The following is a 16,689-nucleotide window of genomic DNA, read 5'->3' as shown; positions in this document are numbered from 1 at the left end:
ACTTGAGAAGAGTTCTAGCTAAATCAATGGGAATGTGTAACATTAGCCCTGCTCGTTTCCAAGCAGTGCCGGAGTGCCTGGTGAATAATACATATTTAAACAAAGAGAATGGGCCACAGCCGAGACAGGAAATTAGGTAGACCTTGGGGAGGCTATTATAATTCTTCTCTTTAATGAAGAGATATGCACTCATGCTCAGAGAAAAGCAATCAACGATGATGGCCTTGAGGTTTTTTTGCAATTCACTATCCTGTATTACATTTACATTTAAGTCATTTAGCAGACGCTCTTATCCAGAGCGACTTACTGTATGTTACACGACATGGCCAAAAGTATGTGGACACTTGCTCATCGAACATCTCATTCCTAAATCATGGGCATTAATATGGAGTCGGTCCCCCCTTTGCTGCTATAACAGCCTCCACTCTTCTGGGATGGTTTTCCACTAGATGTTGGAACATTGCTGCAGAGACTTGCTTCCATTCAGCTACAAGAGCATTAGTGAGGTAGGGCACTGATGTTGGGCGATTAGGCCGGCTCGCAGTCGGCATTCCAATTCATCCCAAAGGTGTTCGATGGGGTTGAGGTCAGGGTTTTGTGCATGCCACTCAAGTTCTTCCACACCAATCTTGACAAAGCATTTCTGTATGGACCTCGTGTCATGTATTGTCATATTATGTCTTGTTCCTGTTCTTTCTCTTCACTCCGTCTCCCTCTGCTGGTCGTATTAGGTTACCTTCTCTTCCTCTCCTTCCCCCAGCTGTTCCTCATCTTCTCTAACTACCTCGTTCACCCTTTTCCCACCTGTTCACTTTTTCCCTCTGATTAGGTCTCTATTTCTCTCTATGTTCCTGCTTCTGTCTTTGTCAGATTCTCGTTTGAGTTTCTCATGCCAGAACCAAACTATCGTCTCGTTTGCTTCACCCTTGTCCCGTCCTGTCGGAATCTGCCTGTTTATCTGATGCTACGTGTGATCAGGTACCTCTGTCCTCTACAACCCGCGCCTACCCAGAGAGACCAGCAGTCTGTCGCCGCTAACCCTGCTATTCTCCTCTGCTGCTAAGAAGGGGACTCTTCTGTAAATATCAGAAGGACTTTATGATTCATTTGTCGCCCTCTCTGCGGGTTGTCTATTTTGCCATTCTATACATCTGAAGAGGATCTATGTCTTCCCTGTGTTTTGACATTAAAGGACTCTGTTTTTGTTAAACCGCTTTTGGGTCCTCACTCACCTGCATAACACCTCGCTTTGGAACTAAGGGACCTAGCCGAACCAAGAAAAACAGCCCCAGAGAATTATTCCTCCTCCACCAAACTGTACAGTTGGCACTATGCATTGGTAGTGTTCTCCTGGCATCCGCCAAACCCAGATTTGTCCGTCGAACGCGTTTCCACTCCTCCAGAGTCCAATGGTGGCAAGCTTGACACCACTCCAGCCGACGCTTGGCATTGCGCATGGTGATCTTAGGTTTGTGTGCGGCTGCTCGGCCATCAAAACCCATTTCAAAAGCTCCCGACTCCACTTTGTCCATGAGAGCCAACAGAGGCTCATCATAAGACATCCCTTCTTACATGTGTCTCTTAGGGTCAATCTTCAATGAGTTTAAGTTTTATTTTTGTAATAAAACGTTGCTTCCAGAGCCCGTTTGGAACTCGGTAGAGAACAGATGATTTTTACACGCTACAAACTTCAGCACGCGGCGGTCCTGTTCTGTGAGCTTGTATGGCCTACCACCTTGTGGCTGAGCTGTTGTTGCTCCTTCACAATAACAGCACTTACAGTTGACCGGGGCAGCTCTAGGGCGGAAATTTGACAAACTGACTTGGCATCCTATGACGGTGCCATGTTGAAAGTCACTGAGCTATTCAGTACGGGCCATTCTCCTGGCAATGTTTGTCTATGGTTATTGCATGGCTGTGTGCTCAATTTTATACGGCTGAAATAGCCGAATCCACTAATTTGAAGGGGTGTCCACATACACTGCATGGCCAAAAGTATAGGCGTATGCTCTCCATTACAGGAAGAGTACTTAGTATGATGGTTGTAGAGCACACCAAGGCAAAGTATTAGCTAAGCAGCTAGAACACCTTCCTACGCCATTTCAATGTACTGGAATGCTGGCTTGAACCGGTTTTACACAACTAGCTATGGGCCAACTGATATCAAGGCTAACATGACTCAAATTAGATACAACACTATGAAGTGAGAATCCCTAAAGAAATGAATATAGAATTCTGACAATCATAGAAATGACATAGAATATAATCTCTATGATAAAAACCATGCTGTGCCATATGACATGTTTTGGAGAGGGTAGTTCAACGAGCCAGCTGTCAGTACTGACCTCCTCCTCACTGTGTTGGGGTTGATGCTGAGGACCATGTGACTGTGTCTGGAGATGCCAAACTGCTGGGCTTCTGGGATGGATGAGGTGTTGTCCATCGATGCACACTGGAGACAAACAGAGGGAACACAGAACGATGACAGACAACACGAGGAGCTATCTGTGACAACATGGTGAACTGTTTGAAGAGCTGCAGCACAGTAAATCCCAACAGATAAGAGGTGTGTGTGTGTCTGCTGTACCGTGAGCGCGCTGAGCTGGCCGGGGGCTGGTGAAGGGGTTCTGGCAGGGTCCGGAGTGGGCTCGGCATCTAGGTCAGTGTCATCAGGTAGGAGGACCCTTTTAGGCCTCTCCTCCAATAGACAGCTGTCCATGTCCACGTTGTGGTACCTCACAGCAGCTGACAGGTCCAACAACCTATAGGGACACAGCACAACATGGGTCAGACCAAAGAGTAACCATCAAGGCCCCAATTGAGGAAGGATGCCATACTCCTTGTTTACCAGCGACCCCAAAAAATATTCCTCGAGATAATGCTTAGTCTTGCAAACGTACTTATGGCATCCTCGATTAAAAACATCAATTACTCCAGCACAGTGTGACAAATGAAGTATCGTTGTGTATTGGGTGTGTAACTCACTTGGAGTCCAGGGCCATGTTCCTGATGCAGCCGTAGAAGGAGGAGGTGGTTCGGAGCAGCCCGGCGCCCTCTGCTGGTGGGACTCCGCCCATGTACAGAGAGGTGAGGGTCAGAGAGGCCTTCTCCGAGGACAGACGTACCATCTCCTGGTGGTCCTCATCCACTAGTACAACCAGCATCCTGGATGGATGACACACACAGTGGTAAGTTACTACGTGTCAATAATAACAACGCAGTGCTATTCATCTTAGAATAGACTTCTTGTATATTATTCCATACTGGACAACATGATTATTAAAATATACAATCTGCAATATTTACTGCTGTTCAACGGCCATTTCAAAGTTGATTTAATCCCATGGCAGTTGTTATATATATCCATCCTATGTATAACATCAGCATAGAAAGTTCTTGAATAAGGTCACAGACAACACGACAAAGGCAGAGATCATTTTGTGTGCGGAAGTATAATTTCAAATGACATCATTTATAATGACTGAGCCATCCATCAGCATGAAATCATGACAGATGTTACAGGTTAATCAGTCCCTCTTCCTGGTGCCACTCACTTCCTGTTCCTCTGCAAGATGACCGAGTGCTCCTGTCCGTCACTGAAACTCCCAGAGCGTGATTTGACCACAACCTTGTGGACGCTCCCGCCCTCTGCCATGTTGACATGAACCTCCAAGCGCCCCGAAATCAGCATGACTGCCAGGAAGGGCTGGACACAAACACACAGAAAACATGGTCAATATGCGGTTGAACCATAAGTGATTTTGGCAACATTATAAAGATGTATTACGAATGAACATGTATGAGCTCTTATAATGTCTAATTGTTTATCACAGTATATCTGTGGCCTTACCTGGCGAGCCTGTCTGCTTTTGCGGGTGCCTGCCTTGCTGAAGCCTGCCAGGATTATGCCAGTGTCATTGCGGGTAGAGAAGGAGGCCAACAGCTCCCCTTGGGGGTCGAGAGACACAGACGGCAACTCCACATAGCCCTCTCTCAGTACAGACACACTGCGGATGGGCTGGAACACACACACACACACACACACACACACACACACACACACACACACACACACACACACACACACACACACACACACACACACACACAAGTTACTCATAGGGAATATGGAAAGTCTTTTTACATTCAGTGTAAGATGACTCAACAATATGCCATTATCATGTACTGCTGGGCATCTTCCTCTTTACAGAAATCGACAACAGCAAAATTAAAATGCCAAGACTGTCACTGTCACTATTCACTCTTCCCAATATTGCTGAGTCTACCTTTAATTTGTCTAGAGAGGAAGAAGGCCCCTGAAGAAAGGTTCTTTACTTTCAGCCTTTCTTACCACTAACACACAGCCTTTCTTACCACTAACACACAGCCTTTCTTACCACTAACACACGGCCTTTCTTACCACTAACACACAGCCTTTCTTACCACTAACACACGGCCTTTCTTACCACTAACACACGGCCTTTCTTACCACCAACACACAGCCTTTCTTACCACTAACACACAGCCTTTCTTACCACTAACACACGGCCTTTCTTACCACTAACACACGGACTTTCTTACCACTAACACACAGCCTTTCTTACCACTAACACAGCCTTTCTTACCACTAACACACAGCCTTTCTTACCACCAACACACAGCCTTTCTTACCACTAACACACGGCCTTTCTTACCACTAACACACGGCCTTTCTTACCACTAACACACGGCCTTTCTTACCACTAACACACGGCCTTTCTTACCACTAACACACAGCCTTTCTTACCACTAACACACAGCCTTTCTTACCTCTAACACACAGCCTTTCTTACCACTAACACACAGCCTTTCTTACCACTAACACACAGCTTTTCTTACCACTAACACACAGCCTTTCTTACCACTAACACACAGCCTTTCTTACCACTAACACACGGCCTTTCTTACCACTAACACACAGCCTTTCTTACCACTAACACAGCCTTTCTTACCACTAACACAGCCTTTCTTACCACTAACACAGCCTTTCTTACCACTAACACACGGCCTTTCTTACCACTAACACACAGCCTTTCTTACCACTAACACACGGCCTTTCTTACCACTAACACACAGCCTTTCTTACCACTAACACAGCCTTTCTTACCACTAACACAGCCTTTTTTTCCACTAACACACGGCCTTTCTTACCACTAACACACGGCCTTTCTTACCACTAACACACGGCCTTTCTTACCACTAACACACAGCCTTTCTTACCACTAACACACAGCCTTTCTTACCACTAACACACAGCCTTTCTTACCTCTAACACACAGCCTTTCTTACCACTAACACAGCCTTTCTTACCACTAACACAGCCTTTTTTTCCACTAACACACGGCCTTTCTTACCTCTAACACAGCCTTTCTTACCACTAACACAGCCTTTCTTACCACTAACACACGGCCTTTCTTACCACTAACACACGGCCTTTCTTACCACTAACACACAGCCTTTCTTACCACTAACACACGGCCTTTCTTACCACTAACACACAGCCTTTCTTACCACTAACACAGCCTTTCTTACCACTAACACAGCCTTTTTTTCCACTAACACACGGCCTTTCTTACCACTAACACACGGCCTTTCTTACCACTAACACACGGCCTTTCTTACCACTAACACACGGCCTTTCTTACCACTAACACACGGCCTTTCTTACCACTAACACACAGCCTTTCTTACCACTAACACACAGCCTTTCTTACCACTAACACACAGCCTTTCTTACCACTAACACAGCCTTTCTTACCACTAACACAGCCTTTCTTTCCACTAACACACGGCCTTTCTTACCTCTAACACAGCCTTTCTTACCACTAACACAGCCTTTCTTACCACTAACACACGGCCTTTCTTACCACTAACACACGGCCTTTCTTACCACTAACACACAGCCTTTCTTACCACTAACACACGGCCTTTCTTACCACTAACACACAGCCTTTCTTACCACTAACACAGCCTTTCTTACCACTAACACAGCCTTTTTTTCCACTAACACACGGCCTTTCTTACCACTAACACACGGCCTTTCTTACCACTAACACACGGCCTTTCTTACCACTAACACACGGCCTTTCTTACCACTAACACACAGCCTTTCTTACCACTAACACACAGCCTTTCTTACCTCTAACACACAGCCTTTCTTACCACTAACACACAGCCTTTCTTACCACTAACACACAGCCTTTCTTACCTCTAACACACAGCCTTTCTTGACACCATAGGAGTCTCGGAGCAGGTCAAAGTTGGAGCGGGCAATCTCCATGTTTTTTATGCAGCCCACATAGGACCGTGCTACTACTTGTCTCCTGCAAAAATAATTAAATTCACAATTTACCTCGTTTATTTTACTTCATGTAGAAAAAAACTTAAAAAATACAAAAATACACCAATTCACACACTAAGCTCAATATTTACATAATGCAGTAGGAGCTCCACCAAAAATATATTAATGAGTGCAATACAAATGCATATCAACTAGGAATATCTTGCAGGTAGGTGAAGTATGCGCCAAAGTAGTTCCAGTACCTGATAGGGCGAGACATGGGCAGTCCCCCGATGTAGATTGGGTCCAGGTCGGAGCGGTTGAGGTCGGAGGCGGTCCCAGGAGACTCCGCCTCCATGATCTCTTTCTCTGATGAGTTGTCTGCCGCCATCACCGCCATATAAACTAGGAGGGGAGAGATACAATACTTTACATGACATAGACATTATACCAGGTTAACTACAACACAAATAGGGGTATGAATAGTGTGTCCATAAAGTGCAAGGGAGAAATGAGAAGAAGAATATGTGACCCCAACATTGTTTAGTTGTCAACTCTACCCTATAAATATGAGCCTATGACCTTTGACCCACCTTTGCGTTTGTTCCTCTGCAGGGTGATCTTGTACCAGCTGCCGGTGTTGTAGGCTTTGTTGGAGGTGAGGGTCAGAGGGCCAGAGCCCAGTTCAAAGGTCAGACGCACTTGGCCCTCCACAAGCTCAATGGACAGGAAGTCCCTCTGGAATGACAAATATACACATCAATCTATCAATCAATCTTTATTGTCCCCATAGGGGAATTTAGATACATCAGATGATAATAGCTGACCACTATATGCTAACTAGGCTATAAATACAGACTGTTCAGTGTGGTTGTAGTGTGTGTGTGTGTGGGCCAGCAGGGAGCGTACCGTGCCGTTGGAGGCCAGGTAGAGCAGCAGGCCGTTGGGGGAGAGGGTCTTGAACAGCATGACGATGGAGGTGGAGGTGGAGCGGAGGGGTTTCTCTACCACTGAGTAACCACTGCCATCAAAGTGGAAGGACGTCTCCTCTGTCTGCGGACTCATGAAGCAGCCGCGACACTGGCCCTCCCTCTCAGCGTAGTTCCACAGCCCGATGTTCTTCTCGTTGAGCGACGCCTCCCCCATACAGCCCTTAAACTGGGTCATTTTCACCACAGAGGACTGTAGACACAAAATAGATTGAATCAGTTGTGTTAGATTACACTGTTTTATTAGTGGAGGAAACATCATGAAAGATGTTGACTCAACTTGAATTGAATGAGTTCAAGTTCTCAAGGACCCAAGGTGCTGGCTAGAACCATGGCTGAGTGAAAAACCCCAAGACAGATCTTAATACCGTACCTTGATCTGGCCTCCCAGGCCACCAACAAATATCAGGGTGGACTTGTTGACTTCCAGGATCGTAGCGGAGCCTGGTGAGGTGGTCTTGACCGCGGGCAGGGGTTCTGACTCCAGCTGGTGGACTGACAGTGTGCCGTGCCTCCCAAAGCGCGTGGCGTTGATGTGGTGCCACTTGTTGTTGTTGATCTGGACGTCGGGGTACTCCAGCTTGGCGTGGCCTGAACCCGCGTCCCACAGATACGCCACCTTGCCGTGCTGCATCTCCACCGCCATGAAGTCCACCTGATATTCAGCGTAAAATTATACATTTACTTTACACATGTCAGAGAGCCATATGGTTATAGTGGTTACACCTTACATTGACATGATAAAGTGTTTGTGAAGGGGAGTTTATAGATAGTTATAAATCAACCATCTGGTTGGAGGTAGGTTATATACAGTAGACTTAAGTTTAAAACTGACTTATGGGTAATCATGATTAGGTACGTCATGGGATATTCAGCACGTGTCAGTGTGTGACTTACGCTGGAGCTGCTGCCCATGTAGAAGAGCAGGTTGTCAGGCTCACTGGTCTTGACGGTCATGGTAAGAGTGTTGAAGTTACTGGAGGATACCTCAGGTGTGTAGGCCCTCACACAGTTTTTGTCTGCCAGCACTGCCACCTTGATCTATACAGGAGAGAGCAGGACATAAACAGTATTACAATTGAAAGCAGTGTGTGTGTGTGTGTGTGTGTGTGTGTGTGTGTGTGTGTGTGTGTGTGTGTGTCTGTAGAAGTGACTAACAGAGGCAGCCTGTTTGCGGGCCTGGTTGATCATCTCTCTGATCTCAGACAGGTTTCTGCTCAGGTTCTCCCCCAGGGTCTTGAGGGGTTTGAGACGGTCATACAGTCTCTCTGTACGACTCTCTGCCTCCTTCAGCTTAGACTCCGCTGTACTGGCTGAGAGGGACAACAGACAGGACAGGTTCATGATACTTACGTCATCTTACTCATTCCTGTTAGTCACATAATATTTCTATAAATGTGCCTCTAAAGTGATATGACAAGATAACATGATAACATGACAGGTATTTGGGGCACTACTTGGCTTTAAATGTGGTGTCGTTTAATGTGGAAAAGATGGAAGCAAAGATGAAAACCACTTCCATTACAAAGTTGCTGGCTATAATCTAGCTAGGACCATAGTTGGATGTCTGAATGATGTGTTAGTCTCACCAGTGGATTGTGAGTCGGAGAACAGCTGGTTGGTGTTGGAGATGCTGGTTCTGGCCTGGGCCACAGCCGTGCTGGACTTCTCCAGTCTGACCCGAAGCTCCTCCAGGCGCTCCAGCGCCCTCTGTAGGGAAGTGTTGGCCAAGGCAACCTGCTCCTTGGCGTCCAGCACCTGCTCACTGGTGCCTACAGGGGGCAGCAGAGGCAACGTCACACAAACTGTTTCCCCACTGTCTAGCGTGCCTCTAAGTTTGTGATAAAGTGTTAAATATATGACATATGTCTACAGTATGGTAAAGCAGAAAGGATATATAAAAGGAGAGTTGAGTTGACAGGGCAGCAGATGGCAGTGCCACTCACCGTTGGGCAGGCTGTGGAGCAGGGCGCCTTGCTCTGGGATGAGACGGCTGGTGTTACAGAGTTTCTCTTTCAGCAAGGCCATTCTATCTGTCACATCACTGATGTTAGCCAGGAGACCTAGGGAGGACACACACATATATAATTTACTACCATAAGGCACCGTGTGGGTGTGTGTGTGTGTGTGTGTGTGTGTGTGTGTGTGTGTGTGTGTGTGTGTGTGTGTGTGTGTGTGTGTGTGTGTGTGCGTGTGTGTGTGTGTGTGTGTGTGTGTGCATACTCCAACTCACCCTCAGTGCTGTTTCTCAGGGTTAGACTCTCGGCCAGAATCTTCTCACTACGCTGCACAGCCTCAGATCCCAGATCAGTGAAAGACTCCTCTGGCTGGACAATCTACAGTCAACACACACAGTTATTTACGATACTCCTATAGCTAGCAGGTTTCTGACCCACAACACACTTCATATCCAACATATCCAACATATCCAGTGGTTATTCTATAGCCTGGTCCCAGATCTGTTTTGGGCTGTCTTGCAAAATCCTATGGTGTTTGGCATGACGATGACCATAGACAGCACAAACAGATTTGGGACCAGTTATTCTATTATTTGATGTTGATACTGATGTCCACTAAATGAGTGTTGACTCACCATATTGAGGGCCATAGTAGCGGTCAGGTTGGCTAGGTTAGCCATCTCCTCTGCAGGCTGGACGTTAGCTCTGATGTTAGAGTCGCCATGCTCTGCGCTGGTGGCGTTCAGAGTGGTATTCATCACCTCCATTAGAGAGCTACATACAGGAAGAGGAAGTTAGGCTGATGTACTGTACATGTATGGACGACATGGCTATTATATCTATTTAGTATTTTTTCTATGGCCTAATGTTTGTGATGATGAGGCATTTTGAAATGCATAGACAAAAGATACATATGTTGAAGTTCACGCACACACACTCGCCTGACCGCCGGCACACACACATACCTCTGCAGACCCTGGGCCTTCTTGCTGAGTTCCCGGGCGTGGTCCTCAGCCTTGTAGACCAGCTCCAGAGCATCTTTCTTCCTCAGCTCCATCACCAGAGTGTCCACATGCTTCCTCAACATGGGGTTCCACTGCTCCAGCTGGTCCTTGGCCCCCTCCAGCTGCTGTACAGGTCACACACACACACACACACACACACACACACACACACACACACACACACACACACACACACAGAAACCAGTTCAAACACACTCTACTAGCAATACAGTCTTTTTAAAACACAGACTCTACTAGCAATACAGTCTTTTTAAAACACAGACTCTACTAGCAATACAGCCTTTTTAAAACACAGACTCTACTAGCAATACAGTCTTTTTAAAACACAGACTCTACTAGCAATACAGCCTTTTTAAAACACAGACTCTACTAGCAATACAGTCTTTTTAAAACACAGACTCTACTAGTAATACAGTCTTTTTTTAAACACAGACTCTACTAGCAATACAGTCTTTTTAAAACACAGACTCTACTAGCAATACAGCCTTTTTAAAACACAGACTCTACTAGCAATACAGTCTTTTTAAAACACAGACTCTACTAGCAATACAGCCTTTTTAAAACACAGACTCTACTAGCAATACAGTCTTTTTAAAACACAGACTCTACTACTTTTAAAACACAGACTCTACTAGCAATACAGCCTTTTTAAAACACAGACTCTACTAGCAATACAGTCTTTTTAAAACACAGACTCTACTAGCAATACAGTCTTTTTAAAACACAGACTCTACTAGCAATACAGTCTTTTTAAAACACAGACTCTACTAGCAATACAGCCTAGCAATACAGTTTTTAAAACACAGACTCTACTAGCAATACAGTCTTTTTAAAACACAGACTCTACTAGCAATACAGTCTTTTTAAAACACAGACTCTACTAGCAATACAGTCTTTTTAAAACACAGACTCTACTAGTAATACAGTCTTTTTTTAAACACAGACTCTACTAGCAATACAGTCTTTTTAAAACACAGACTCTACTAGCAATACAGCCTTTTTAAAACACAGACTCTACTAGCAATACAGTCTTTTAAAACACAGACTCTACTAGCAATACAGCCTTTTTAAAACACAGACTCTACTAGCAATACAGCCTTTTTAAAACACAGACTCTACTAGCAATACAGCCTTTTTAAAACACAGACTCTACTAGCAATACAGTCTTTTTAAAACACAGACTCTACTAGCAATACAGTCTTTAAAAAAACAGACTCTACTAGCAATACAGCCTTTTTAAAACACAGACTCTACTAGCAATACAGCCTTTTTAAAACACAGACTCTACTACAGCTTTAAAAATACAGACTCTTTTTAGCCTTTTTAAAACACAGACTCTACTAGCAATACAGTCTTTAAGCTTTTTTTTAAAACACAGACTCTACTAGCAATACAGCCTTTTAAAACACAGACTCTACTAGCAATACAGCCTAGCAATTTTTAAAACACAGACTCTACTAGCAATACAGTATTTTTAAAACACAGACTCTACTAGCAATACAGCCTTTTTAAAACACAGACTCTACTAGCAATACAGTCTTTTTAAAACACAGACTCTACTAGCAAGTCTTTTAAAACAGCCTTTTTAAAACACAGACTCTACTAGCAATACAGTCTTTTTAAAACACAGACTCTACTAGTAATACAGTCTTTTTAAAACACAGACTCTACTAGCAATACAGTCTTTTTAAAACACAGACTCTACTAGCAATACAGCCTTTTTAAAACACAGACTACTAGCAATACACTTTTAAAACACAGACTCTACTAGCAATACAGTCTTTTAAAACACAGACTCTACTAGCAATACAGCCTTTTTAAAACACAGACTCTACTAGCAATACAGTCTTTTTAAAACACAGACTCTACTAGTAATACAGTCTTTTTTTAAACACAGACTCTACTAGCAATACAGTCTTTTTAAAACACAGACTCTACTAGCAATACAGTCTTTTTAAAACACAGACTCTACTAGCTTTTTAAAACACAGACTCTACTAGCAATACAGTCTTTTAAAACACAGACTCTACTAGCAATACAGCCTTTTTAAAACACAGACTCTACTAGCAATACAGCCTTTTACAGTCTACTAGCAATTTTTTTAAAACACAGACTCTACTGGCAATACAGTATTTTTAAAACACAGACTCTACTAGCAATACAGCCTTTAAAAAAACAGACTCTACTAGCAATACAGCCTTTTTAAAACACAGACTCTACTAGCAATACAGCCTTTTAAAACACAGACTCTACTAGCAATACAGCCTTTTAAAACACAGACTCTACTAGCAATACAGCCTTTTTAAAACACAGACTCTACTAGCAATACAGCCTTTTTAAAACACAGACTCTACTAGCAATACAGCCTTTTAAAACACAGACTCTACTAGCAATACAGCCTTTTTAAAACACAGACTCTACTAGCAATACAGTCTTTTTAAAACACAGACTCTACTAGCAATACAGTCTTTTTAAAACACAGACTCTACTAGCAATACAGTCTTTTTAAAACACAGACTCTACTAGCAATACAGTCTTTTTAAAACACAGACTCTACTAGCAATACAGCCTTTTTAAAACACAGACTCTACTAGCAATACAGTCTTTTTAAAACACAGACTCTACTAGCAATACAGTCTTTTTAAAAAAACACAGACTCTACTACAATAGCAGACTCTACTACAGCCTTTTTAAAACACAGACTCTACTAGCAATACAGTCTTTTTAAAACACAGACTCTACTAGCAATACAGTCTTTTTAAAACACAGACTCTACTAGCAATACAGCCTTTTTAAAACACAGACTCTACTAGCAATACAGTCTTTTTAAAACACAGACTCTACTAGCAATACAGCTTTTTAAAACACAGACTCTACTAGCTTTTAAAACACAGACTCTACTAGCCTTTTTAAAACACAGACTCTACTAGCAATACAGCCTTTTTAAAACACAGACTCTACTAGCAATACAGCCTTTTTAAAACACAGACTCTACTAGCAATACAGCCTTTTTAAAACACAGACTCTACTAGCAATACAGCCTTTTTAAAACACAGACTCTACTAGCAATACAGTCTTTTAAAACACAGACTCTACTTTTTAAAACACAGACTCTACTAGTAATACAGTCTTTTTAAAACACAGACTCTACTAGCAATACAGTCTTTTTAAAACACAGACTCTACTAGCAATACAGTCTTTTTAAAACACAGACTCTACTAGCAATACAGTCTTTTTAAAACACAGACTCTACTAGCAATACAGCCTTTTTAAAACACAGACTCTACTAGCAATACAGTATTTTTAAAACACAGACTCTACTAGCAATACAGTCTTTTAAAACACAGACTCTACTAGCAATACAGCCACACAGACTCCAATACAGTATTTTTAAAACACAGACTCTACTAGCAATACAGCCTTTTTAAAACACAGACTCTACTAGCAATACAGCCTTTTTAAAACACAATACAGCCTTTTTAAAACACAGACTCTACTAGCAATACAGCCTTTTTAAAACACAGACTCTACTAGTAATACAGTCTTTTTTTAAACACAGACTCTACTAGCAATACAGTCTTTTTAAAACACAGACTCTACTAGCAATACAGTCTTTTTAAAACACAGACTCTACTAGCAATACAGTCTTTTTAAAACACAGACTCTACTAGCAATACAGCCTTTTTAAAACACAGACTCTACTAGCAATACAGTATTTTTAAAACACAGACTCTACTAGCAATACAGTCTTTTTAAAACACAGACTCTACTAGCAATACAGCCTTTTTAAAACACAGACTCTACTAGCAATACAGCCTTTTTAAAACATAGAACAACATTTTTTTATGTAAAGTGACCTCCTGCTTAAATAAAGTTTAAATCAACACATTCACACAATAGGGGGATGCTACTTTATTGCAGTTATACAGTATATCCCCTGTATTTGATATGGATATGGTGGTACTGTGGTGTTATGGTGTGACTTACAGAGGTGCCGTTGCTCATGTCCTCTGCTAGATTGACAGCATCAGCCAGGATGTCCTGAGTCTCCTCTAGTTGGGTTTCTGCTGTCTGGTTCAGCCGGCTCACATTCTGCTTCAGACCCTACGCACACAGAGACAACACAGTCTAAATACAACTACAGGAGAAATGTATAGACCTTCTACAGTTACGATGTTTGAAGATGACCAAAAGTCCAAATCAAATCACTTCGCAAAGTACATTTGACTACATTGTACGTGTATATTCCCTACATTTGAATAAAAGTGACCTGATATGATTTGGCACAGATCAACAATATTGTCAAACTCGACTACATGTTATTTATGTTACGTTAAAATACTTGAGTATAGTGAGTATATAGTAAGTGTGAATACTGAGTACAGATCATAGACGAATATAATAGAATACATGTAATAGAATAAAACATTGTCCATCCAGGATACACATATACACACATTCTCATATCAGGCACATTTAAACCAGTCAGTCCATCATGCTGCATTCACTAACAACATAGAGGATATTAATACATTCACTCACAAACGACCACTGTCCCAACTGCACTAGATAGATAAGTACATATACTGATACAATTTACTTTGCATTTAGTAGTCCAACAGCACAAGGAACAAATTAATATTTGAGTACTGAATACAGTGATTATAGTAAGTTTGGTAGAGTGATTATAGTGAGTGTGAGTACTCAGTACAGTGATTATAGTAAGTGTGAGTACAGTGATTATAGTAAGTTTGGGAAAGTAATTATAGTGAGTGTGAGTACTCAGTACAGTGATTATAGTAAGTGTGAGTACAGTGATTATAGTAAGTGTACTCACCTGGTACTCTGGCAGGTTGATGTAGATGCTCCCCAGCAGGGTGTGTGTGTGGTTGTTGTTCTCCCTGGCAGTCATCAGTAGGGCATGGGCATCCTCTAGCTGTTGGTGGTGTTCAGTCAGGGTGTTAGAGATGTTGAGGATCTGGGACTCTATCGCCCCCTGGGGCTCCAGAAGGTCCTCCAGCACCCTCTGGAGGAGAGCCTCGGTAGCACTGTGGTACAGGTGGATTAGTCACTTCAAAATGAATTAATCAAATCAAAATCAAATCAAATTTTATTTGTCACATGCGCTGAATACAACAATTGTAGACCTTACCGTGAAATGCTTACTTACAAGCCCTTAACCAACGGTGCAGTTCAAGAAGAGTTAAGAAAGTATTTACCAAATAGACTAAAGTAAAAAATAATCATAAAAAGCAACACAATAACAATAACGAGGCTATATACAGGGGGTACCGGTACCGAGTCAGTGTGCGAGAGTACAGGTTAGTTGAGGTAATTTGTACAAGTACTGTCAGTAGGGGTGAAGTGACTATGCATAGATAAGAAACATCGAGTAGCAGCAGTGTACAAAAGGGAGGGGGGCATGCAGTGTATGTTGACACCTCTTCAAATGAGTGGATTCGGCTATTTCAGCCACACCTGTTGTTGACAGGTGTATAAAATTGAGCACACAGCCATGCAATCACCATAGACAAACATTGCCAGGAGATTGGCCCGTACTGAATAGCTCAGTGACTTTCAACATGGCACCGTCATAGGATGCTAACTTTCCAACAAGTCAGTTTGTCAAACTTCTGCCCTGCTAGAGCTTCCCCGGTCAACTGTAAGTGCTGTTATTGTGAAGGAGCAACAACAGCTCAGCCGCAAAGTGGTAGGCCATACAAGCTCACAGAACAGGACCCCCGAGTGCTGAAGTTTGTAGCGCGTAAAAATCATCTGTTTTCTACCGAGTTCCAAACTGGCTCTGGAAGCAACGTTTTATTACAAAAATAAAACTTAAACTCATTGAAGATTGACCCTAAGAGACACATGGAAGAAGGGATGTCTTATGATGAGCCTCTGTTGGCTGTCATGGACAAAGTGGAGTCGGGAGCTTTTGAAATGGGTTTTGATGGCCGAGCAGCCGCACACAAACCTAAGATCACCATGCGCAATGCCAAGCGTCGGCTGGAGTGGTGTCAAGCTTGCCGCCATTGGACTCTGGAGCAGTGGAAACGCGTTCTCTGGAGTGATGAATCACGCTTCACCAAATCAAATAAAAAAATCGAATCCAACTTTATTTGCCACATGTGCCGAATACAAGAAGTGTATTCGTGAAATGTTTACTTACAAGCCCTTCACCAAGAGCGCAGTTCAAGAAGAAGAAAATATTTACCAAGTAGACTAAAATAAAAAGTAATAATGAAAAGTAACACAATAAGAATAACAATAACGAGGCTAAATACAGGGGGCACCGGTACTGAGTCAGTGTGCAGGGATACAGGATAGTTGAGGTAATCTGTACATGTAGGTGGGGGAGAAGTGACTATGCAGAGGTAACAAACAAATAGCTAGTAGCA

The 16,689-nt window shown here is 42.9% G+C and overlaps 1 protein-coding gene across 1 annotated transcript in view; it reads right to left on the bottom strand.

Annotated features, from left to right (window-relative positions):
• lama1 (laminin, alpha 1) overlaps positions 1-16,689 on the bottom strand; it is an 86,011-nt gene that overhangs the window by 5,018 nt on the left and 64,304 nt on the right. Inside the window, exons 34-52 of the mRNA XM_029661076.2 lie at positions 15,129-15,339; positions 14,279-14,395; positions 10,232-10,395; positions 9,902-10,040; positions 9,542-9,644; positions 9,255-9,371; positions 8,898-9,080; positions 8,467-8,621; positions 8,206-8,349; positions 7,682-7,963; positions 7,229-7,501; positions 6,913-7,057; positions 6,583-6,724; positions 6,248-6,362; positions 3,851-4,018; positions 3,555-3,706; positions 2,986-3,165; positions 2,588-2,762; positions 2,346-2,452 (exon numbers count right to left, since the gene is read on the bottom strand). Of these exons, the coding sequence (XP_029516936.2) occupies positions 2,346-2,452; positions 2,588-2,762; positions 2,986-3,165; positions 3,555-3,706; positions 3,851-4,018; positions 6,248-6,362; positions 6,583-6,724; positions 6,913-7,057; positions 7,229-7,501; positions 7,682-7,963; positions 8,206-8,349; positions 8,467-8,621; positions 8,898-9,080; positions 9,255-9,371; positions 9,542-9,644; positions 9,902-10,040; positions 10,232-10,395; positions 14,279-14,395; positions 15,129-15,339 (3,072 nt within the window). The remainder of the gene's footprint in view (positions 1-2,345; positions 2,453-2,587; positions 2,763-2,985; positions 3,166-3,554; positions 3,707-3,850; positions 4,019-6,247; positions 6,363-6,582; positions 6,725-6,912; positions 7,058-7,228; positions 7,502-7,681; positions 7,964-8,205; positions 8,350-8,466; positions 8,622-8,897; positions 9,081-9,254; positions 9,372-9,541; positions 9,645-9,901; positions 10,041-10,231; positions 10,396-14,278; positions 14,396-15,128; positions 15,340-16,689) is intronic.

Source organism: Oncorhynchus nerka, linkage group LG6, assembly GCF_034236695.1.
Source record: "Oncorhynchus nerka isolate Pitt River linkage group LG6, Oner_Uvic_2.0, whole genome shotgun sequence".
In the NCBI taxonomy this organism is placed as follows: domain Eukaryota; kingdom Metazoa; phylum Chordata; class Actinopteri; order Salmoniformes; family Salmonidae; genus Oncorhynchus; species Oncorhynchus nerka.
This window is presented reverse-complemented; position numbering and strand designations above follow the sequence as displayed.